Source organism: Chiloscyllium plagiosum, unplaced genomic scaffold (assembly GCF_037043375.1).
Source record: "Chiloscyllium plagiosum isolate Xiang-an unplaced genomic scaffold, Cpla_swu_hap1 HiC_scaffold_5, whole genome shotgun sequence".
Lineage (NCBI taxonomy): Eukaryota > Metazoa > Chordata > Chondrichthyes > Orectolobiformes > Hemiscylliidae > Chiloscyllium > Chiloscyllium plagiosum.
This window is the reverse complement of record NW_028270143.1, coordinates 85,940,841-85,966,255: the sequence shown is the minus strand read 5'-3', so window position 1 is coordinate 85,966,255 and position 25,415 is coordinate 85,940,841. Positions and strand designations below refer to the sequence as shown.

At 42.6% G+C, this 25,415-nt stretch overlaps 1 protein-coding gene across 2 annotated transcripts in view; it reads right to left on the bottom strand.

The window, feature by feature from the left end:
* armc3 (armadillo repeat containing 3) overlaps positions 1 to 25,415 on the bottom strand; it is a 172,832-nt gene that overhangs the window by 55,288 nt on the left and 92,129 nt on the right. The window contains exons 13-15 of one of the 2 annotated variants that reach the window (XM_043690441.2): positions 18,976 to 19,112; positions 14,899 to 15,067; positions 1,619 to 1,720 (exon numbers count right to left, since the gene is read on the bottom strand). In XM_043690441.2, the coding sequence (XP_043546376.1) occupies positions 1,619 to 1,720; positions 14,899 to 15,067; positions 18,976 to 19,112 (408 nt within the window). The remainder of the gene's footprint in view (positions 1 to 1,618; positions 1,721 to 14,898; positions 15,068 to 18,975; positions 19,113 to 25,415) is intronic. The other variant, XM_043690446.2, reaches the window with a different exon arrangement.

Here is a 25,415-nt window from a genome sequence, read left to right as displayed (position 1 = left end):
CTTTGGAGTGCTGCTCTACCTGTTGAAGGAGCAAAGCTCCAAAGCTTATATTTTCAAATAAACCTGTTGGACTATAACCTGCTGTTGTGTGATTTTCAACTTTGTCCACCCCAGTTCAACACCGGCACCTCCACATCACGGCTAACCTTATCAATCATTTTCATCATTTCCTCAAAAAAAAATTCAATTAAATCTGAGACAAGACCTCCCCCACACAAAGTCATGCTATCTCTAATATATCAATATGTTTTCCAAATGCAAGTAAATCCTGTCCATAAGTATTGTCTCCAATAATTTCATGAATATTCAAAAACTTACCTCATGAATAGGCTGAGCAGGAGCAGACATGGGACTGCTGAGTAAGGGAAGTAATATAATTGGGTGGTTGTGTTACCAGAAAAATGACTTAGTTAGTGTCTCCCACCCATCCTCCTCCTCTAAAAAAAAGGTGTTATGTGCCAGATTGGTAAGGTAATTAGTTTTCAAAAAAAAATCTTTCTTTTTCTAGTCTCTTTGGGAATTTAGAATAGTGGAAAGAGAGGTTAGGGCAGTTGAATATTCCTCCTGCAGAATGTGGGAGGTAAGGGTCACCACTAGTGTCCCTGCTGACTTCCTTTGTGGGAAAACCACATTAAGGAACTGGAGTTGAAGCTTGATAAACTTCGGATCATTCGGGAGGCGGAGGGGGTTATTGAAAGGAGTTACAGGAGGTAGTCACATCTCAGGTGAAAGAAAAAGGCAGATGGATTATAGTCAGGGGACGGAAAGGGCACCAGCAGACAGTGCAGGGAACCCTTGTGGCCGTTCCCCTCAATAACAAGTATACCATTTTGGATACTGTTGGGGGGACAATTTACTAGGGGTATGCTATGGGATACAGGTCTCTGGCACAGAGTCTGTTCCTGTTGCTCAGAAAGGAAGGGGGGGGGGGGAAGATGAGCAGAGCATTAGTCATTGGGGACTCCATAGTTAGGGGGATAGATAGGAGGTTCTATGGGAACAAGAGGGACTCACTGTTGGTGTGTTGCCTCCCAGGTGCCAGGGTTTGTGATGTCTTAGATCGTGTTTTCAGGATCCTTGAGGGGGAGGGGGAGCAGCCCCAAGTCAAGGCCCAGAAACACTAATGACATAGGGAGGAAAAGGGATGAGATTTAAGGCAGAAATTCAGGGAGCTAGGATGGAAGCTTAATGCTAGAATAAACAGTTGTTATCTCTGGTTTGTTGCCCGTGCCATTTGCTCATGAGGCGAACAATAGGGAGAGAGAGGAGTTGAACTTATGGCTACAGGGATTGTGCAGGAGGGAGGGTTTTGGATACCTGGAAAGTTTGGGCTTATTCTTGGTGGGACTCATACAAACAGGATGGTCTACACCTGAAACAGAGGGGTACCAATATCCTGGGGGGAAATTTGCTAATGCTCTTTGGGAGGATTTAAGCAGGTGGATGGGAACCTAAATTGTAGTTCCAGTGTCCAGAAGTTTGAGAGCTGTGAGGTCAGAAATGAAGTTTCAAGGTCGCAAGAGTTCACTGGCAAGCAGGAATGTGGTTTGAAGTGTGTCTACTTCAATACCAGGAGCATCCAGAATAAGGTGGGTGAACTTGCCGCATGGGTTGGTACCTGGGATTTCGATGTTGTGGTCATTTCGGAGACATGGATAGAGCAGGCACAGGAATGGTTGTTGCAGGTTCCAGGATAGTAGTGGGGAGTTGTGTGTGGTGCCTGAGGAGATAGGGAAGCATGAAATTAATATTTTTTGCCAGAATTCACACCGGAAAAACGCAATGTTGTCAAGGAGAATACTGAGATATAGGCTACTGAACTAGACTGGATTGAGGTTCACAAGGAAGAGGTGTTAGCAATTCTGGAAAATGTGAAAATAGACAAGTCCCCTGAGCCAGATGGGATTGATCCTTGGATTCGCTGAGAAACCAGGGAAGAGATTGCAGAGCCAGTGGCTTTGATCTTTGTGTCATCATTGTCTACAGGGATAGTTCCTTCAGTATTTACTCAGGAACAGGGCATTGTCGTCGATGTGAATACTGAGTCACAAATAAGTAGAATGGATGGCTTTGAGGTATGTAGAGAAGAGGTGTTGGAAATCCTGGAAAAGGTGAAAATAGATAAGTCCCCTGGGCCTGATGGCATTTATCCTCGGATTCTCTGGGAAGCAAGGGAGGAGATTGCAGAGCCATTGGCCTTGATTTTTATGTCCTCTTTGTCTACTGGAGTAGTGCCAGAAGACTGGAGGATAGCAAATGTGGTTCCCTTGTTCAAAAAGGGGAGTAGGGATAACCCTAGTAACTATAGGCCGGTGAGTCTCACTTCTGTTGTGGGCAAAGTCTTAGAGAGAATTGTAAGGGATAGGATTTATGCACATCTGGATAGGAATAATGTGATCAAGGATAGTCAGCATGGTTTTGTGAAGGGCAGGTCGTGCCTCACAAACCTTATTGAATTCTTTGAAAAGGTGACGAAGGAGGTTGATGAGGGGAAAGCGGTAGATGTGGTATATATGGATTTTAGTAAGGCGTTTGATAAGGTTCCCCATGGTAGGCTACTGCAGAAAATACGGAGATATGGCATTGAGGGAGAGTTGGAGGTTTGGATTAGGAATTGGCTGGATGGAAGAAGACAGAGGGTAGTAGTTGATGGCAAAGTTTCTTCATGGAGTGCCGTCACTAGCGGTGTTACGCAAGGATCTGTTTTGGGACCATTGCTGTTTGTCATTTTTATAAATGACCTGGAAGAGGGGTTAGAAGGTTGGGTGAGCAAGTTTGCGGATGATACGAAAGTCGGAGGAGTTGTTGACAGTGAGGAAGGATGTGGCAGGTTACAGCAGGATATAGAGAAGCTGCAGAGCTGGGCAGAAAGGTGGCAAATGGAATTCAATGTAGCTAAGTGTGAGGTGATTCACTTTGGGAAGAATAACAAAAAGATGGGGTACTGGGCTAATGGTCGGATACTTGGTAGTGTGGATGAGCAGAGGGATCTTGGTGTCCATGTACACAGATCTCTGAAAGTTGCCACCCAGGTAAATAGTGCGGTGAGGAAGGCATATGGCGTACTGGCTTTTATTGGTAGAGGAATTGAGTTCCGGAGTCCTGAGGTCATGATGCAGTTGTATAAGACTCTGGTGCGGCCGCATCTGGAATATTGTGTGCAGTTTTGGTCGCCATACTATAGGAAGGATGTGGAGGCACTGGAACGGGTGCAGAGGAGGTTTACCAGGATGTTGCCTGGTATGGACGGAAGATCGTATGAGGAAAGACTGAGACACTTGGGGCTGTTTTCATTAGAGAAAAGAAGGTTTAGGGGTGACTTGATTGAGGTGTACAAGATGATTAGGGGGTTAGATAGGGTTGACAGTGTGAACCTTTTCCCGCGTATGGAGTCGGGTATTACAAGGGGGCATAGCTTTAAATTAAGGGGGGTAGATATAGGACTGAAGTTAGGGGTAGGTTCTTCACTCAGTGAGTCGTAAGTTCATGGAATGCCCTGCCAGTAGCAGTGGTGGACTCTCCCTCTTTATGGGCATTTAAGCGGGCATTGGATAGGTATATGGAGGATAGTGGGTTAGTATAGGTTAGGTGGGCTTGGATTGGCGCAACATCGAGGGCCAAAGGGCCTGTACTGCGCTGTATTCTTCTATGTTCTATGTTCCAGAAGACTGGAGGATAGCAAATGTTGTCCCCTTGTTCAAGAAGGGAAGTAGAGACAACCCTGGTAATTATAGACCAGTGAGCCTTACGTCAGTTGTGGGTAAAGTATTAGAAAAGATTATAAGATATAGGATTTATAATCATCTAGAGAGGAATAAGTTGATTAGGGATGGTTAACAGAGTTTTGTGAAGGGTAGGTCGTGCCTCACAAACCTTTATGAGTTCTTTGAGATGGTGGCCAAACAGGTGGATGAGGGTAAAGCGGCTATATGGTGTATTTGAAAAGGTTCCCTACAGTAGACTATTACACAAAATATGGAGGCATGGGATTGAGGATGATTTAGCGGTTTGGATCAGAAGTTGACGAGCTGAAAGAAGACAGAAGTTCGTGGTTGATGAAACGTTCATTCTGGAGTTCAGATACTAGTTGTGTACCGCAAGGATCTGTTTTGGGGCCATTGCTGTTTGTCATTTTTATAAATGACCTAGATGAGGGCATAGAAGGATGGTTTAGTAAATTTGCAGATAACACTAAGGTTGGTGGAGTTGTGGATCATGCTGAAGAATGTTGCAGGTTACAGAGGGACCTAGAAAAGCTGCAGAGCTGTGCTGAGAGGTGGCAAATGGAGTTTAATGCAGAAAAGTGAGAGGGGATTCACTTTGAAGGGAGCAATAGGAATAAGAGTACTGGGCTTATGATAAGATTCTTGGTAGTGTAGATGGGCAGAGATATCTCAGTTTCCATGTACATAGATCCTTGAAGGTTGCCATCCAGGTTGACAGAACAGAGACCATTACAGCGCAGTATAGGCCCTTTGGCCCTTGATGTTGCACTGACCTATGAAATTTATGTGATGCCCATCTAACCAACATCGTTCCATTATTATCCATGTATACGTCCAATGCCCATTTAAATGTCCTTAACATCGGTGTCTACTACTGTTGTAGGCAGGCCTTCCCACATTCCTATTACGATCTGAGTAAAGAAACTACCCCAATGTCTGTCCTAAATCTATCACCCCTCAATTTAAGGCTATGACCCCTTGTGTTAGCCTTCACCATCCAAGGAAAAAGGCTCTCACTGTCTACCTTATCTAATCCTCTGATTATCTTATGAATCTCAATTAAGTCACCTCTCAACCTTCTTCTCTCCAACAAAAATAGCCTCAGTTCCCTCAGCCTTTCCTCATAAGACCTTCCTTCTATACCAGGCAACATCCTAGTAAACCTCCTCTGAACCCTTTCTAAAGCTTCCATATATTTCCTACAATACGGTGACCAGAACTGCACGCTATACTCCAGGTGCAGCCTTACCGGTGTCTTGTGCAGCTGAAGCATGACTTTGTGGCTCTGAAATGCAATCTCCCTACCAATAAACGTCCGCACACATATGCCTTCTTAACAACCCTATAAACCTGGGTGGCAACCTTCAGGGATTTATGCACTGGACATCAAGATCTGTCTGTTCATCTACACTGCCAAGAATTTTACCATTAGACCAGTACTCTGCATTCCTGTTACTTCTTCGAAATGAACAAACTCACATTTTTCTGCACTAAACTCCATTTGCCACTTCTCAGCCCAGCTCTGTATCTTATCTATGTCTGTCTGTAAACCACAACATAATTTGGCACTATCCACAACTTTGCCTACCTTAGTATCATCCGCAAACTTACTAATCCATCCTTCGATGCCCATATCCAGATCATTCCTAAAAATGACAAACAGCAGTGGCCCCAAAATGGATCCTTATGGCACACCACTGGTAACTGAGCTCCAGGATGAACATTTCCCATCAACCACAACCTTCTGTCTTCTTTCAGCTAACCAATTTCTGATCCAAACCGCTAAATCACCTTCAATCCCAAAACTCTGTATTTTGTGCAATAGCCTACCATGTGGAACCTTAGCAAACACCTTACTAAAGTCCATATACACCACATCAACTGCTTTACCTGTTTTGTCACCTTCTCAAAGAACTCAACAAGGTTAGTGAGGCAGGACCTACCCTTCACAAAACCATGTTGACTATCCCTAATCAACTTATTTTGTTCCAGATGATTATAAATCCTATCTCTTATAACCTTTTCCAACACCTTATCCACAATCGAAGTAAGGCTCACTGGCCTAGAATTGTCAGGGTTGTCCCGACTTCCCTTCTTAAACAAGGGGACAACATTTGCTGTATTTCAGTCTTCTGGCACTACCTCTGTCAACAATGATGACATAAAGATCGAAGCCAAAAGCTCTGCAATCTCCTCCCTGGCTTCCCAGAGAATCTGAGGATAAATCCCATCCAGCCCACAGGTCTTATCTATTGCCAGATCTTCCAAAATTGCTAAAACCTCTTCTTTGTCAACCTCAATCTCATCTAATCTTATAGCCCGTATCTCTGTATTCTCACTAACATTGCATTTTTCCAATGTGAATACTGATGAAAAATATTCATTAAGCACTTCCCCGATGTCCTCAGATTCCACACACAACTTTCCACTACTATCTTTAATTCGCCCTAATCATTCTCTAGTCATTCTTTTATTCCTGATATACCTATGGAAGGCCTTAGGGTGTTCCTTGATCCTATATACCAACAACTTCTCATGTCCCCTCCTAGCTCTTCTTAGCCCTCTCTTTAGATCATTTCTGGCTAACTTATAACTTCAAGCCCCCTAACTGAGCCTTCATGCCTCATCCTCACATCTTTTTCTTTCTCATGACAAGAGCTTCAACTTCTTTAGTAAACCATGGCTCCCTCTCTTGACAACTACCTCCCTGCCTGATAGTATGTACTTATCAAGGACCTGCAGTAGCTGTTCCTTGAATAAGCTCCAAATTTCAAGTGTGTCATCCCCTGCAGTTTCTTTCCCCATCCTATGCATCCTAAATATTGCCTAATCGCACCATAATTGCCTTTCCCCCAGTTACACCTCTTTCCTTGTGATATATACCTATCCCTGCCCATTGCTATTGTAAACATAAGTGAATTATGGTCACTATTGCCAAAGTGCTCAACTACCTCCAAATCTAACACCTGACTGGGTTCATTCGCAGTACCAAATCCAATATGGCATTGCCTCTTGTTGGCCTGTCTACATACTGTTGAAAATGTGTTGCTGGAAAAGCGCAGCAGGTCAGGCAGCATCCAAGGAGCAGGAGTCTGAAGAAGGGCTCATGCCCGAAACGTCGATTCTCCTGCTCCTTGGATGCTGCCTGACCTGCTGCGCTTTTCCAGCAACACATTTTCAGCTCTGATTTCCAGCATCTGCAGTCCTCACTTTCTCCTGTCTACATATTGTGTCAAGATTAGAGTGGTGCTGGAAAAGCACAGCAGGTCAGGCAGCATCCGAGGAGCAGGAAAACCATTGACGCTGCCTGACCTACTGTGCTTTTCCAGCACCACTCTAATCTTGACTCTAATCTCCAGCACCTGCAGTACCCACCTCTGCCTACATATTGTGTCAGAAAACCATCCTGTACACATTGAACAAAAACTGACCCATCTAAACTACTTGAACTATAATATTCCCAGTAAATATTGGGGAAGTTAAAGTCCCCCATAACAGCTACCCTGTTACTCTCGCTCCTATAGAGAATCATCTTTGCTATCCTTTCCTCAAATCCCTGGAACAATTCGGAAGCCCAACAGGGTGACCTCTCCTTTCCTGTTTCGAACCTCAGCCCAAACTACCTCAGTGGATGAGTCCTCAAACGTTATCTCAGCTGCTGTAATACTACGCTTGATTAACAATGCTGCAACCACCACCTCCCGGACCCCCCTCCCTCCCCCCCCACCCCTCCCCCCAAAACCATCTTCTCTGTTCTTGCTGAAACATTGAAATCCCAGAATCTGTAACAACCATTCCTGTCCCTCCTCTAGCCATGTGTCTGAAATGGCCACAACATCTAAATCCCAGGTACCAACCCATGCTACAAGTTCACCCGCCTTATTCCGGGTGCTCCTGGCATTGTAGTACATACATTTCAAACCAACACCCTGATTGCTGGTGCCCTCTTGCGACCTTGTAAACCTATTCCTGACCTCACTACCCTCAATCTCCTGTACACTGGAACTACAATTCAGGTTCCCATCCCTTAGTTTAAACACCCCCCTGCATTAGTTTAAACACACCCCAAAGAGCATTAGCAAATTTCCCCCACACAGGATATCGGGACCTCTCTAGTTCAGGTGAAGACCATCCTGTTTGTAGAGGTCCCACCTTCCCCAGAAAGAGCTCCAATTATCCAAGAATCCCAACCCTCCCTCCTGCACTATCCCTGCAAGCCAAGTGTTCTGCTCCATTCTCTCCCTGTTCCTTGCTTTACTAGCATGTGGCATGGGCAACAAATCAGAGATAACAACTCTGTTGTTCTTGCTTTAGGCTTCCATCCTAGCTCCCTGAATTTCTGCCTTTGATCCCCACCTTTCTTCCTACCTATGTCGTTGGTGCCTATGTGGACCACAGCTTGTAGCTGCTCCACTTCCCCCTCAAGGATCCCAAAAACATGATCAGAGACATTACGAACCTTGGCACCAGGGAGGCAACACACCAATAGTGAGTCTCTCTTGTTACCACAAACCCTCCTTTCTGCCCCCTTAACTGTGGAGTTCCTAATAACTAAAGCTCTGCTCCTCTTCCCCATTCCCCTCTGAGCAAAAGGGACAGACTCTGCACCAGAGACCTGTCCCCAGTGCTCACCGCTGGTAAGTCCACCTCCCAACAGTATCCAAAACGATATACTTGTTGTTGAAGGAAACTACCACAGGAGATCCCTGCACTGCCTGCAGGTTCCCGTTCCAACCCCTGACGGTAACCCATCTACATTCTTCATGTGGCTGTGGAGTAACTACCTCCCTGTAACTCCTCTCAATAACTCCCTCTGCCTCCCAAATGATCCAAAGTTCATTCAGCTCCAGCTCCAGTTCCCTAACACGGTTCTCGAGAAGCTGGAGTTGGGTTTACTTCCCACAAATGAAATCAGCATGATAAGGTTGTTAAGAAGGCATATGGTGTATTAGCTTTTATTGTTAGAGGGATTGAGTTTCAGAGCTACGAGGTCATGTTGCAGCTGTTCAAAACTCTGGTGCAGCTGCACTTGGACTATTGTGTACAATTCTGGTCACCTCATTATAGGAAGGATGTGGAAACTTTGGAAAGGGTGTAGAGGAGATTTACTAGCATGTTGCCTGGTATGGAGGGAAGGTCTTACGAGGAAAGGCTGAGGGACTTGATGCTGTTTTCATTAGACAGAAGAAGATTGAGAGCTGACTTAATTGAGACATATAAGATAATCAGAGGGTTAGACAGGTTGGACAGTGAGAGCCTTTTTCCTCAGATGGTGATGGCTAGCATGAGGGGACAGAGCTTTAAATTGATAGACAGCTGTCAGAGGTAGTTTCTTTACTCAGAGACTAGTAGGGGCATGGAATGCACTACCTGCATTGGTAATAACTCGCCAACTTTAAGGGCATTTAAATGGTCATTGGATAAACATATGGATGAAAATGGGATAGTGTAAGATAGATAGACTTCCAATTGGTTCAACAGGTCGGCGTAATATCAAGGGCTGAAGGGCCTGTACTGTGCTGTTATGTTCTATGTAGTGATATAAAGTTCACAGGCTTATAATTTCCTGGATTTTGTTTTGCTCATCTTAAACAAAGGAACAACATTGGCTATTCTTGTCTTCTGGAATTTTGCCTTGACTAAAGAGGATGCAAAGATCTCAGCCAACGCCCCAGCAATTCCTTCCTTACCTCCCTTGGTATCCAGGGATAGATCCCATCAGGCCCTGGAGATTTATCTACCTTAATATCTAACACTAACCCTAACCCTAACCCAACATCTCATCCTTCTTAATATTGACATGTCCTGGAGTATTAACATAATCTTCCCTGATGTTACTATCATCCATATCCTTCTCCTTTGTAAATACTGATGCAAAGTATTCATTAAGGACCTCACCCACCTCCGCTGGCATATATTCCCTCCTTTTTCCTTGAGTGGACCCACCCTCTTCCTAGCTGCCAGTTTCCTCCTAATATATGTTTTAAATGTCTTGGGATTCCCTTTAATCTTACTTGCCAAGGACATTTCATGGCCCGTCTCAGCTCTCTTAATTCCTCATTTGAGTTCTTTCCTGTTTCCTTTATATTTCTCAAGGATCTTGTCTGATTTCCTTTTTCTTTTTGACTAAACTTCCAATATCTCTTGTCATGCAAGAGTTTCTGAATATTGCCTTTCTTATAGTTCATCCTTGTAAGAATATGCTGGATGCTGCCTGACCTGCTGCGCTTTTCCAGCAATACATTTTCAACTGATCTTCAAAAAGCTCCCACAGATTAGTTGTTCATCCTTACAAGGAGACTGAGCATTGTTAGGAGGTATCCAGCTGGAGGTGCAACCACACACATGCAGGCTCCTCTGTACTTTCCATTCAGGACAGTGCATAGGTGGTTGGGCCCTTTTCCTATACCTTGCTTGCCCCTTCCTGCTTTCGGAACTTTAAGCTGACAAGGGTCAACTTACCTCTAACAAGATGACCCTCACAATATCTGGCCCATCCAGACACAAGTACCTGGTGTTGCTGCACATAATTTCCAGTAATATCTGGTCCTATTTCTGAGCAGGCCCTCCCCCACCTCAGCTGTGGAACCAGGAACTACATGAAGACACAGTGAGAAAGAGGAGGAGGATGGTCCTGACAGTTGACTCCATAGTCTTTCAGTACATCTCACCACCTTTCATTCACTGGCCCCATCTCCTCATTAAAAAGAGAAAACAGGCCAATAACAGGCTTTGAAATGTCATTGTTCAGTGTCTAGAATGGAGTTTGTTTGGAACAAGCAGCAAGCTGAAACCATCAGGTACATGCTCTGGCTTCCTTATTGAATATTTCCAATGTCTATCTTCTTTGGTGAATTTGGAAGGTGGAATCTGAATATTAATGAAATTAGCTATGCTGTTAATAAGGTGTTTAACAAATGTTAATCCCCATCAATTGGCATTTTGCCACTACCTCGTTAGAATGTCACCACCGTACTTGTGAAAAGCATGAAATTTGGAGCACAATTACCTCAAATCAGGATGGACCTCACCAGATTTCTCATCTAATTTGGCCAGACTTTTGCCATAGTCCATGTTGCTCAGACTTGTATAAGATTCCACCCATAATAATCAAAAGGAGACAGGAAGTCAAAGAACTCTCTAACACTCATCACGATTAGAACATATAAGACAGAACTCGGAACAGTACAGGCCCTTCGGCCCATGATGTTGTGCTGACCTTTTATCCTACTCTAAGATCAAATTAATCTACATTTTACTATCATCCATGTTCCTATCCAAGAGTCATTTAAATGTGCCGAATATATCTGACTCTAATACCAATGCTGGCAGTGCATTCCATGCACCCACCGCTCTCTGAGTAAAGAACCAATGTCTGACATCTCCCCTAAACCTTCCTCCAATCACCTTAAAACTATGCCCTCTCATAATAGCCATACCCACTGTGGGAGAAAGTCTCTGACTATCCACTCTATCTATGCCTCTCATCATCTTGTACACCTCTATCAAGTCACCTCTCATCCTTCTTTGGTCCAATGAGAAAAGCCCTAGCTCCCTCAACTTTTCTTCATAAGACATGCTCTCCAGTCCAGGCAGAATCCTGTTAAACCTCTTCTGCACCCTATCTAAAGCTTCCACATTCTTCCTGTAATGAGGCAATCAGAACTGAACACAATATTCCAAATGTAATTTAACCAGGGCTTTACAGAGCTGCAGCATAACTTAATGGCTTTTAACCTCAATCTCCTGGCTAATTAAAGCCAACATACCATATGCCTTCTTAGCACGGTGGCTCAGTGGTTAGCGTTGCTGCCTCACAGCGCCAGGGTCCCGGGTTTGATTACAGCCTTGGGTGACTGTCTGTGTGGAGTCTGCACATTCTCCCCATGTCTGCGTGGGTTTCCTCCCACAGTCCAAGCCCAGAACTAGAGGGCATAGGTTTAGGGTGAGAGAGGAAAGATATAAAAGAGACCTAAGGGGCAACTTTTCCACATAGAGGGTGGTACGTGTATGGAATGAGCTGCCAGAGGATGTGGTGGAGGCTGATACAATTGCAACATGAAGAGGCATTTGGATGGGTATATGAATAGGAAGAGTTTGGAGGGATATGAGCCAGGTGCTGGCAGGTGAGACTAGATTGAGTTGGGATATCTTGTCGGCATGTACGAGTTAGACCGAAGGGTCTGTTTCCATTCTGTACATCTCTATGACTCTATCAGATGAATTGGCCATGCTAAAGTGCCCATAGTGTTAGGTGCTTTAGTCAGAGGGAAATGGGTCAGGGTGATTTACACTTCGGAGGGTCAGTTTGGACTTCTTGGAGTGAAGGGTCTGTATCCACACTGCAAGGAATCTAACCTAATCTAAACTAACCCTATCAACTTGAGCGGCAACTTTGAGGAATCAATGGATGTGAACCAAAGATCCCTCTGTTCCTCCACACTGCCAAGAATCCTACCTTTAACCCTGTAATCTGCATTCAAATTTGACCTTCCAAAATGAATTATTTCACACTTTTCTAGGTTGCACTCCATCTGCCACTTATCAGCCCAGTTCTGCATCCTGCCAATGTCCCGTTACAACCTATAACAGCCCTCAACACTATCTATAACTCTATCAACCGTCATGTCATCGACAAACATACTAACCCACCCTTCCACTTCTTCATCTAAGTCATTTATAAAAATCACAAACAGTAGAGCTCCCAGAACAGATCCATGTGGAACACCATTGGTCACCGAGCTCCAGGCTGAATACATTCCATTTACTACCTTCTTCTGTGTGCCAGCCAATTCTGTATCCAAACAGCCAAATTTCCTGATGAAGGGCTTATGCTCGAAACGTCGATTCTCCTGCTCCTCGGATGCTGCCTGACCAGCTGGGCTTTTCCAGCACCACACTCTTCAAGACAAATTTCCCTACTTTCCATGCCTCCTTACTTTCTGAATGAGCCTACTATGATGAACCTTATCAAACACCTTGCTAAAATCCATACACACCACATCCACTGCTCTACCTTCATCAAAATGTTTTGTCACATCCTCAAAGAATTCAATAAGGCTTGTGAGGGAATGAACTGCCCTTCACAAAGCAATGCTGACTATCTCTAATCAAAGTATGATTTTCCAAATAATCATAAATCCTATCTCTCAGATCCTCTCCAATAATTTACAAATTGGTTGTAGGTTTGGAAGGTACTGTCTAAGGATTGTTGGTGAGTTTCTGCATTGCATTGTAGTACACACTTCTGCTAATGAGCACCAGTGGTGGAGTGACTGAATATTTGTGGATAGGATGCCAATCAAGCAGGCTGCTTTGTCCTTGCTGGTGTTAAGCCTATTGAGTGTTGCTGGAGCTGCTTTCTTCCAGGCAAGTGGGAAGTATTCCATCACACCCCTGACTTGTGCCTTGTAAATAGTGGATAGGCTTTGGGGAGTCAGGAGGTGAGATACTCACTGCAGTATTCTGAACCTCTGATCTGCTGTTGTAGCTATTCTATTTAAATGGCAAGTACAATTCAGTTTCTGGTCAATAGTGACCCCAAAGATATTGATAGTGGGGGATTCAGTAGATGGTAATGCTTTTGAATATCAAGGATGGCAGATTGTCTCTTGCTGGTGATGGTCATTGCTTGGCATTTGTTTGATTTGAATGTTACTTGCCACTTTTTAGCCAAAGTATGGAAATTATTCAGGTCTTATTATATTTAAACATGCAGTGCTTCAGTATTCGAGGAAATGGGAATGGTGCGAGACATTGCTCAATCATCAGCAAAATTCCCCACTTCTGACCTTATGATGGAGAGGTCATTGATGAACAAGCTGAAGATGGTTGGGTCTAGGACACTACTGTGAGGAACTCCTGCTGCGATGTACAGGAGCTGAGATAACTGACCTCCAACAACCACAACCATCTTCCTATATGCCAGGAATGACTCTGATTATTGGAGTTTCCTCCTGATTCCCATTAACTCCAGTTTGGCTAAGGGTCCTTGATGCCATACTCAGTCAAATGCAACCTTGATGTCAAAGGCTGTCACTCTCATCTCACCTATGGAATTCAGTGCTTTTGTCCATGTTTGAATGAACAGTGTAATGAGGTCAGAAGCTGAGCGAACCTGGCAGAAGCCAAACTGGGCATCAGTGAGCAGGTTATTGGTGAGCAGATGCTGCTTGATAACACTGTTGATGACACCTTCCATCAGTGTAACAATGATCAAGAGTAGATTGATGAAGTGGTGGTTGGCCAGGTTGGATTTACCTGGCTTTTTGCATACAGGATATGCTCGTTCAATTTTCCATAATATCCACTACTGTCGCTGTACTGGAACAGCTGGGTTAAGATTTCTGGAGCACAAGCCTATTGCTGGCATGTTGCCAGGGCCCATAGCCTTCATAGTACCCAGTGCTTCCAACCTTTTCTGGATATCACATGGAATGAATTGAATTGGCTGAAACTGACATCTGTGATGCTGTGGACCTCTGGAGGAGGCTGAGGTTGAAGAGGCTACTGGGTCAATATCATGCAACTCTTTATCTAACAGTACTGTGGGAGTATTCTCACTAACAGATTAGAGCAGTTCAAGAAAGAAACTAACCACCACCTTCTCAAGGGCAATTAGTGATGGTCAATAAATAACAGCCTTGCCAACAATGGCAAATTCCATGAAATAATAAGTAAAAAAAGTCAGAGGTGCTCCCTTTCGGCTTTTTATTTACTGCATCTCTGCTAAAAATATAATAATTGGTAATATGACTCTAAAAAGAATGCAGTACTATTGCATTGACATTAACTTAAGGTTATTTAAATAAAGGGATGAACTGTCACATTCATAAAGATGAGGTGATCAACATGATCCAGTTGACAGAAACAATTTTATAATATTTAATATTTAAATGGTATTAACAACAGTTCTGCAGTAAAAAAAAGTCATGGTAAAGGGTTTTTTTTCCAATTTGATACAGGGGAGTGAGATTCTGTCACGTAACTTAAATTTTGTTACCTTTTTCTGGGTTTATCAAATAACTTGCATGATATCAAAACAGAGAGCAGGATCAGGGCACCTATTTTTCTCTACTTAGTTGCTTATTAGTCAGTGCAAACTAGTTGAGTTGTTTGGTTTGTTCCTATGTTGCATATCCTATGTAAAATGAAATAGATTATTAAATTTTACCCAACCAGGATCATAGAAACCATCAGTGATGATGTCGTTGAATGATAAGTAGCCAGTCAAAGAATATTTGAGAGCTGCATTATGGTCAAGCAGTCTTTTCACAGCTGCATCACTAAAATTATTCTTGCGACTTGAGGATTGGTTTACTTCTTGCAGGATCTCCAAAGCACTATAAAACAAAATTAAACATTCACTCAGACAGCAAGATGGAAGACTTGTTGTATTTAAACTTTCAATGAAAACAACATGAGAAAAATCTTGGATGTGGAAGTTTAACATTAATGGTTAATAGGAGTTATTTCTTCAAAGTCAACAAAGTCAATACAGGCTCACGCGACTCACTCAAAGGATAAACAAGAATGTCAGAAATCAAAGTCCTGTTAGTACAATCATAATGTGTTTTGAGGAGAACCTTGGAACATTTTAGTTTAGTGTTCTGCATTGTAATTGATCATGAAATTCTTGATGTTCTCATTTCCCAGCATTGGATAAACCTATATCCCATGAATAAATAAAACAAAACCTAAACTACATTGTGGAACAGATCACATCGTCAGTTCACTAGAGATGCAAGTCTAATAGCAGTTCAAAAATTGTATAATACACAGAAAAAGTTGCCAGATTATTAGGAAGATATATGGCTCACCTATTGATCTGTCAACTGGTGATGCTTCATCCAAACTTATGGCAGAAGATGGTCACAATTCTTCATTCACTATGGTTTTCATAAACTTTCATATGTTTGTCTACAGGGAATTGGGTCTGTGGTTGAAGTATATGTAACAACAATTCCTGCTTCTATGTTTCTTTTTTTCTAATTGGATGAATAACAAGTAGTTGAGATAGATGATTTCAAAAAGCAATTTCTTTTTTTTAAAAAATGTGCAAAATAAATTGCACAATCGGGTTTAAGATGAATTATTCCACTAATAAACTGTGGTGTAAAATTCCAAGCAGTGGAATGTGGTGAAACGGTTAAAAATTATGTCCCAATACATGTGTGAATCTAACCGGAATGGAGGTGTTGCTTAGTCCCGTGTGAATCTTATTACACACCTCCCCGTGTGAATCTTCTTATCTGTATGTAACCAGAATGGAATGTGTTTTTTAGCCTTGCTCTGCTGTTCACATGAATGTTTATATCTGGAAAAGAGTATATCAGCTGGAAAAGTCTCCAGTTCGGTGAGTCTGCTCCGGGGTTACGTTTAACCGCCGAGCGTGGGTTGTTGGCAACCGCTCTACGAGAACTGACGGCTCCCAGTTCCGGTAACATGTAGAGTGAGTATAAGCCAGACCCGTTGTATGAGACCTGGTTGTGGCGACGCTGCGGGGAATAAAATGCCCATATTCTAGCAGACTCGCCTCTTGGTCGTTTGTTCTGTGTCAGACTACTCTCCTACGAACCTGACCTTGAGAATTTTTTAAAACATTTGGCGTAGTCGGCAGGATCAATCGCAATTGAGGAGAGATTTTGATACAGAACAATGTTTTGGAAAAAGACTAAGAAACCAGAAGAACAAACTGTGGAGGTCCCGACCATCCCGGGATGGCATGGATGTGGGCATGTACGTGGCAGTTTGTTTGAGAGAGGATCCCAGTCCTGCCGAAGAACCCCTTGCCTGGGGTACAGCGGAGGATGTGGGCATGTCCAAAAAGCTGAAGCGGAGTTAACAGAATTGAATGGGATTGAAAGTGAATCAAATTGAACGGAACAAAATGGAACTGAGCTAAATTGAATTGAAATGGACGGAACTGAATTGAACACAATTGAATTGAACTGAACAGACCTGAACTGAGCTGAATTGAACTACACTGAATTGACTGAACTGAAATTAACTGAAACGAATTGAACTGAATTAAGCATAATGTAACACATGTATTGGGCCAAGCAGTGGAATGTGGTGTAAAATTCCAAGCAGTGGAATGTGGTGAAACGGTTAAAAATTATGTCCCAATACATGTGTGAATCTAACCGGAATGGAGGTGTTGCTTAGTCCCGTGTGAATCTTATTACACACCTCCCCGTGTGAATCTTCTTATCTGTATGTAACCAGAATGGAATGTGTTTTTTAGCCTTGCTCTGCTGTTCACATGAATGTTTATATCTGGAAAAGAGTATATCAGCTGGAAAAGTCTCCAGTTCGGTGAGTCTGCTCCGGGGTTACGTTTAACCGCCGAGCGTGGGTTGTTGGCAACCGCTCTACGAGAACTGACGGCTCCCAGTTCCGGTAACATGTAGAGTGAGTATAAGCCAGACCCGTTGTATGAGACCTGGTTGTGGCGACGCTGCGGGGAATAAAATGCCCATATTCTAGCAGACTCGCCTCTTGGTCGTTTGTTCTGTGTCAGACTACTCTCCTACGAACCTGACCTTGAGAATTTTTTAAAACATAAACCCAGCGGTCTCATCTCAGAGGTTTATTGAAGAACTGCTCGTTTCCGAAATCATCTATTTCAACTACTTGTTATTCATCCAATTAGAAAAAAAGAAACAGAAACAGGAATTGTTGTTACATATACTTCAACCACAGATCCAATTCCCTGTAGACAAACATATGAAAGTTTATGAAAACCATAGTGAATGAAGAATTGTGACTATCTTCTGCCATAAATTTGGATGAAGCATCACCAGTTGACAGATCAATAGGTGAGCCATATGACTATCTTCCCAATAATCTGGCAACTTTTTCTGAGTATTATACAATTTTGAACTGATATTAGACGTGCATCTCTCGTGAACTGACGATGTGATCTGTTCCACAATGTAGTTTAGGTTTTATTTATTTATTCGTGGGATATAGGTGTCACTGTCATCTATCCCTAATTGCTCTTGAGAAGATGATGGTCAGCTGCCTTCTTGAACCTCTGTATTCCACTTGGTGTAGTAAGGTAGATTTAGTGGTAGGTTTTTCTTTTCTTTGATCCACCTCAACATTTTCACTTTTTAACTAATAGTATAATACATCTCCTGCCTCATTCCTTAAATAGGTTAGGCACTCTGTGGCACCAAGTATCTTGGCATAAACTTAGATGGAATCTATACCTATCGATCCAGATACAAATTCAATGTAACATTCATTTTCTCCAAACTATTCTAATTGACTCAACAATTCAACCAAACTTCGTATTTCAAAAACCAAAAATTAAGTCTGACTACATGCAGGCAAAGTGACATCAGACATGCCACAAATGTTTTGTTGAGTATCTCCATATGATCCAAGGGACCAAGTACCCTTGCAACCAGCCAAACATGATTTGGACAGCAAACAAAGTAATTGGTTAATCCTCCTTTCTCTTGGGGAGGATGGGAAATCAAAGAGAAAATAATGCATGAGTACTCCTGTGTGGTCCCAGCAGCAAATTATTTTACCTATCACCTATTATAGATCTTGTTTTCTTCCAGAGATGATTATGGATGCCAAAAAAGGGCAACAAAATAAATGACAAATAGAATAATTAAAAAAATTAATGTCAGTTTTATAATTAATTAGTGCACTTACATTTTATGCAAAATAAATTTCTAATTCATACAAGCTGAATTTAATACAGACCAAAGAGCACAGCTCTGTCAACAATATAATCTATACATATTTACTGTCAACTGCTCTTTGCTGAAAATTATCATAAATTCTTATAACCTGGCTATGTTTCCAATAAAATAAGCAAAAATGAAATTGTTATCTAAAGAACTGTTAATACAGAAAAAAATGCAGGCTTTATCAAATACAGGAAAGTTTATTCCATATATTTAAAGTGATTATTTTTAATGATTAACAGATGCAGTAAATGTAATTACTACATTCACTTAGCAGTAGCCATGAAAAGCCATTTAAATGCTACTTCCTGGGGAGAAACCTGCATAATTGTCTCTCAAATTACAGAGGAGCCAAAGCGATAAAAGCTACCTAAAGGGCATTTATAATCTAAAACATCTTCTAAGCAACACTGTGCACTATAGCCAACTAGCTATGACAAATCATTTCAAAGATTCGTGAAATTGGAAAGGATGTTATGTTAATTTTTGTTTCCTGACACTTTATATTCAATTATAGCATGCTTATTGTTCTTCATACTTACCCCAGTTTACAAAGTTCAGCTGTTGTTGGCTCATCTTTTCCACAAACAAGTACAGCCCAGCAAGCATTGCGTCTCACTTCATCATTATTAGAATGGAGCAGTTCAACAAGTGGTTCCAAACCACCTACATTTCTAAGCTGGAAAGAAGAGATAATCAGAAATAAGCCTATTTACACTCCACCAATAGCCAATTTTCACACAGAAAATCTTAATTAAAAATTCCACATAAGAAATAAGTACCATCTAATTTCAGTGGAAATATAAGATTCAATTCATCAGATTGTCAGAAAATATGTCTCTGGTGCTGTAAGGCAGGCATGCTAACCACTGAGCCACTGTGTCACCCATTGATATTCAGCTTTCTATTTTACCAAACAAGCTAGATATGAAGAAACGTTGACATGGAAAACAGAGTGGATACCTGATGGATTCATCTCACCATTTATTCCAAAGGATTGCCATGACCAAATCATATTGCAGGCCACGATCCATGGTCACCAGATGCAAACACTCCTCATCCATACTGCTCGTTAGTTTTTTGAGTGCTCATTCACTTAGTACTTACCTATATGCTCATATGCAGTGTCCTTCCTTGCCATGCCATGCCAATTAGTGCAGTTACACAACCAGACAGATTGCCTTGCTGGTCAGCAGTCCTCAGGGTGTATAACTTGCTGTTTGCCAATGTGCTGTGTAAATCTCACATCTGCGCCATGTACCAGCAGTTTGTGTGGCAAACACACTGCATGGGCAGCAAACAAGTAGCCCTGGCTCAAAATCTTATGGGAATATTCGTCAAGGATTTTCACGGGGACAACCATCAGCCATGGGTCCCAATATAGCAAGTCAAGGACAGCCTCTCATTCCAGAACAGGGGATTGGTCACAGTCAGATATCCAGACAGAGTGATCTCTGTCAGGGAATCTGTGCCTCTGTAGTTCAGGGAGTGCATCGTCAATCCTGAGGCTACACAGGTATTTAAACTCACATGGTTAGGGATATGCATAGTCACTAGTCAGGGATTTGGGCAATTCTCATCCAAGGCTGTCCCAGGGGGATGGCCACAGTCAATCTATCAGATCATGTTTGAAGTTGGGAGACAGAGGTTGGAGGGCTGTTTTTTAGACTGGAGGCCTGTGATCAATGGTGTGTTGCAAGGATCAGTGCTGGGCCCACTGCTTTTTGTCACTTATGTAAGTGATTTGGATGAAAATATAGGAGGAGTGGTTAGTAAGTTTGCAGGTGACTCCAAATTTGGTGTATAGTGCATAGCGAAGGAGGTTATCTCAGAGTACAATAGCACCTTTTAAAAATGTGAAATGTTGCATTTTGCTGAGGCAAATACGGCAAGATTTATACACCTAATGGTGGGTTCTGCGGAGTGTTGCCAAACAAAGACCTTGGAGTACAGGCTCATAGTTCCTTGAGGATGGAGTCACAGGTAGACAGGGTAGTGAAGAAGGCGTTTGATACGTTTGCCTTTATTGGTCAGTGCACTGATTATAGGAGTTCGGATGTCATGTTGTGGCAATACAGGATATTAGTTAGGCCACTTTTGGAAAATTGCATTCAATTCTGGTCTCCCTTCTATAGGAAAGATGTTGTTAAACTTGAAAGGGTATGGAAAAGATTTACAAGGACGTTGCCAGGGTTGGAGGGCTTGAGCTATGGGGACAGGCTGAATAGGCTGGGTCTATTTTCCCTGAAGTGTCAAAGGCTGAGGTATGACCTTATTAGAGGTTTATAAAATCATTAGGGGCATGGATAAGGTGAACAGTGGAAGTCCTTTTCCCAGTTTCCCAGGGTAGCAGAGGCCAAAACTAGAAAGCATAGGTTTAAGATGAGAGGGGAAAGATTTAAAAAGGACCTAAGGGGCATTTTTTTTTATGCACAGGGTGGTGCAAAACATTTCAAAGACATTTAGATCGATACATGAATAGGAAGGGTTTAGAGAGTTAATGGACCAAATGTTGGCAAATGGCACTGGATTAATTTAGGATATCTAGTCAGTATGAATGATTTGGACTGAAAGGTCTGCTTCCATGCTGTACAATTCTATGACTCTATGACACTACTCACAGAGTCTATGGGAAAACTGGGAAGGGCTATCAGGAAGGCAATGTTTGAGGTCTCACCAACAGGTTAGGGCAGAGACAGCAAGCCATTGTCTGAGATGCACTCACAGTCACTTTTTACCCTGCTGGAAATTGGGATTGTGCAGTGGAGAAGAAAAAGGTTGTGATCACAGTTGATATGCATGGGGTAAGTGACTCCACCTGTGAGGGACCCATCAATGTTAGGGCTATTAAAGGGGAAACAACATTGCACATAGACACAGGTGACACAGTAGCTCAGTGGTTAGTACTGTTGCCTCACATTGGGGGACCTGGATTCAATTCCACCCTCAGGCGACTGTCTGGGTACAGTTTGCACATTCTTCCAATGTCTGTATAGGTTTCCTCCAGATGCTCCGGTATCTTCTCACAGCTGAAACGTCCAGGTTAGGTGGATTGGCTGTCCCAAATTGTCCATGGTGTCCAGGGATGTATAGGTTAGTCATGGGAAATGCAGAATTACAGGGATAGGGAGGGAAGCTCTTTGGAGGGTCAGTGTCGACTCTATGAGCCGAAAGGCCTGCTTCCACACCGTAGGGATTCTACAATCTATGTACTGCACAAGACCGAGATATGCAGGGCAAAATTTGATACACTGTGTTGCGTCTCCCTGCCACAGACATCACTGATCATCTCACTCACACCAACACTTTTGGCCAGAGAAGGGCAGGAAAGAATGGGGATGTTGTATGGGAAGGCCAAAGGTGCCAGCAACATCCATAACCCTGTATACACCTTTTTACTCTTGCTTCCAGATGCAGCAGGCTCTCAGTGCAGAAATCCATCCATTGAACATAGTATGGGTCATAACACCATAGCCACAGACAATCACAATGACATTCAGGATGATGCAGAGACAACTGGATTATAACCTTACTGTGAAGCCTCTTCCAAGGATGTCTCCCTTGAAGAAGTTCTCTTCCTTTCTCTACAAGGCTACAAGCCCACCGATTCCCACAGCTACCTAGACTACAACTCCTCCCACCCTACCTTCTGTAAAAACACCACCTCTTATTCCCAATTCCTCCGCCTCTGCCGCATCTGTTCCCAGGATGACCTATACCATCTCAGAAAGTTCTAGATGACCTCCTTCTTCCATGATTGCAACTTCCCTTCCCACCTGGTTGACAATGCACTTCAGCAGATCTCCTCCACTTCACACACCACCGCCCTTGAATCCCACCCCTCCCAACACAACAAGGACAGAACTCACCCTGGTCCTCACCTTCCACCCCACCAAGCTCCGCATTCAACGCATTATCCGCTACCTCCAAACGGACCTCACTACCAGAGATATATTTTCCTCCCCACCCCTATCAGCATTCCGAAAAGATCCCTCTCCCTCGCCAGGTCCACACACTCTACCAACCCACACCCCACTCCAGGCACCTTTCTCTGCCACTGTAGGAAGTACTAAAACCTGTATCTACACCACTCCCCTCACCTCCATCCAAGGCCTCAGGAGATGCTTCCAGAACCGTCAGAAATTCACCTGCATCTCTACCAATGTCATCTACTTCATCCGTTGCACCCAGTGTGGTCTCCTTGTGAACTGCACAACTAGGAAAGTGGAGCAGACTTTAACAAAATAGTGGGGGCAAAGATCCAAACTTGGGAAGTTGTGATATACGAAGACAAAGGCAACAGAGCAAGGAATCAGTGTAGGAGATAACATAGCGAATACAGATCTAAAAACAAACCAGCAGGTAAGGCACACATATATTAATCTGTGGGGTGAATTTGGATTTGCAGATACATTCTATTTTGTTCAAAAAACATACTATTTGTAGATAGTCAATGTGGCATTTTATAAATTCCTATTTTGGAAATAAAACCAGTCTGACTCCAGGTTGAGACACAAACAGACTCAAAACAAGGCTTCACACCTTAAATGCACTTCTGAGATATCACCTTTATACTGATAAGTTATCTTGGGGCAGTGACTCGAAAGAAATACTGGGACTTCTATATTAATCAATCAAAACTTGCATACCTATGCTTACTGATTAAAGACTTAGTAACCAACTAGGTTTGTTCAATATATTTGCATAAGTTGTATGAGCCTTTGATCATTTACATGATTCTCTCTCACTAGTTGCCTAAGGAAGGAGAGGGTCACCGAAATCTTGCAGTTTCAAATAAACCCATTGGACTATAACCCGGAGTCGTGTGATTTTTGACTTAATTTTCCAAAACTCATTTGAAGGTTTCTTTAGACTGGGGAAATACTTAATGCGACTTGTTTATTCAAAATGAGAGGGAGGGCAGAAAGCAGGAAACTATACACCAGTTAGTTTAACATCTGTCATCAGGAAATGGTTAAAAAGCTATTATTAAAGATGCAATAACAGGACAGTTGGTTATTTCTAAGGTAATCAGGCTGAGCCAATTCAGTTTTGTGAAAGGAAACTCATCTCTATCTAATTTATTGGAATTCTTTAAAAAGGAGCTTGTGCAATGGATAGTGGGGAACCATATTGTACTTCAATATCTAGAAGGCATTTGATGAGGTGCTACTGGACAGACCTGAACAAGATATGGGCTGAAACATGCAAGTAAAATTCATGACAATGCCAGACAATAAGAGACAATATAACTATCATCCTTTGACATTCAATGGTATTACCATCATGGAATACCCCACTATCACCATACATTGACCAGAAACTGAATTGAACAAATTTATAAATACAATTCCCTTTCTCAAAAGGTCATGGATGTAGAGTGTTGAATTTTTTTAAGGCAGAGGCAGATAGGTTAATAACGAAGGGGATGAAAGGTTATCAGGGATATGCAGGAATATGGAGTTGAGGTTAAAATCAGATCAGCCATGACCTTATTGAATGGTAGAGCAGGATTAAAGGGCCAAGACACCTACTCTTGTTCTTTCTTCGTATAACTTTCATATGCCACTAAAGAGAAGGCATGTGGCCAGTGGTTAGAAGCGATATGCAATGGATGACAGCGAGGTTAATGTGAGAATTGTAGTGGAATGCAGAGCGCTACTTTCTCGGTTGCTGGGACATGATTTCTTGGCATTCCTGATTTTCCCAGAGCAGTTCTGGTTTTCTCCTGCAAGAGTCAGATTCTCCATTTATACGAGGTGAGGATCCTAATGTCTGGCACCCCTTGACCCATATGGGGTCTCTCTGCCCTGTTTTGGGCTGATTTCTCCTGTAATGAAGGAAAGGGAGGATTCAGTGAGATGACAGTGGGTAGCTTAGCTGTTAGTCCTAATGCAGGTGGGCAAAAGGTGATAGAGATGTTCCAATGTAGTAAGGAGACACTGCAGAGGTCAAGAAGGTTTAATGGTATAGGAGGTTAGGGGGAGGGGGAGGGTTGAGAGCTAATAAAGTAAGATGTTGCAGCAATATTACGAGTATCAGAGCAACAACCTGAGTCGAAGACGGTTGTGCAGCAGCAGCAGCACATAGTTAGTGTGAGGTGGCACTAACCCTGGCAAAGCGGAGATCACTGACTTTCTTAGAACACTGTTGGCTATTCCTTCATACCCTGGAGACAGCACTAACCTACATGGTGACCTTGTAACAGGCTGGTAATGTGGCCTCCTCTGCTGGTCTTCCAGGAAAAGGATGGCTGACCTCACCTTGACCAGGAGCTCCAGGTTCATGTTGGAGAATCACGAAACCTTCTTCCCCTTCTTCGATGTGTTCAGAATATGTCCTTGACTGAACAGGACAGCTTCAGAATGTCAGTGCTGGTCAGGGTGCTCAGCAGCTTTTTAAATATGGCACAGACATTGGGTATACAATACTTTCAGCAGATATCCACTGAGTAGTGAGTCATTTTGGGAATTGCACAAGGTAGGTTGGGGCTAGAATCAGAAGTGATGAAAACCATAGGGATGGGGTAGGCTTTGCAGTGGAAATGTCTCCAAAAATCTCAATGTAACTTTGTCTCAACCAATAAATCATAAGATTCAACACAATATTATTTGTTTGATCTCCAAAACTGTCAGCTTCAGGAGCTTTTCATTTCAAACTTAGTTTTTGCCACAAATCACAGACTTAACCATGAGAGTTAATTTTATTTTTGTGACTTCCCACCACACTTTTTTGTTCACTTCCTCTTTAGTTTGATATTTAGTTTTCTCAAATTTCATATGCAATAAATTGCAACTCGTTAGCTAAATGCACAAATTTACCAACCAAACAGAATACAATCTGAGAATTCACTAACAATTTTGTGCTCCTTTTGGTGCAAACCAAAGAAATATCCATAACCAAAACTCAATAAAATCAAAGTAAAGGTTCACAAGAACTGAACCATATGTAATGCTTTTAGAAAATACTGCATCCTCTAATT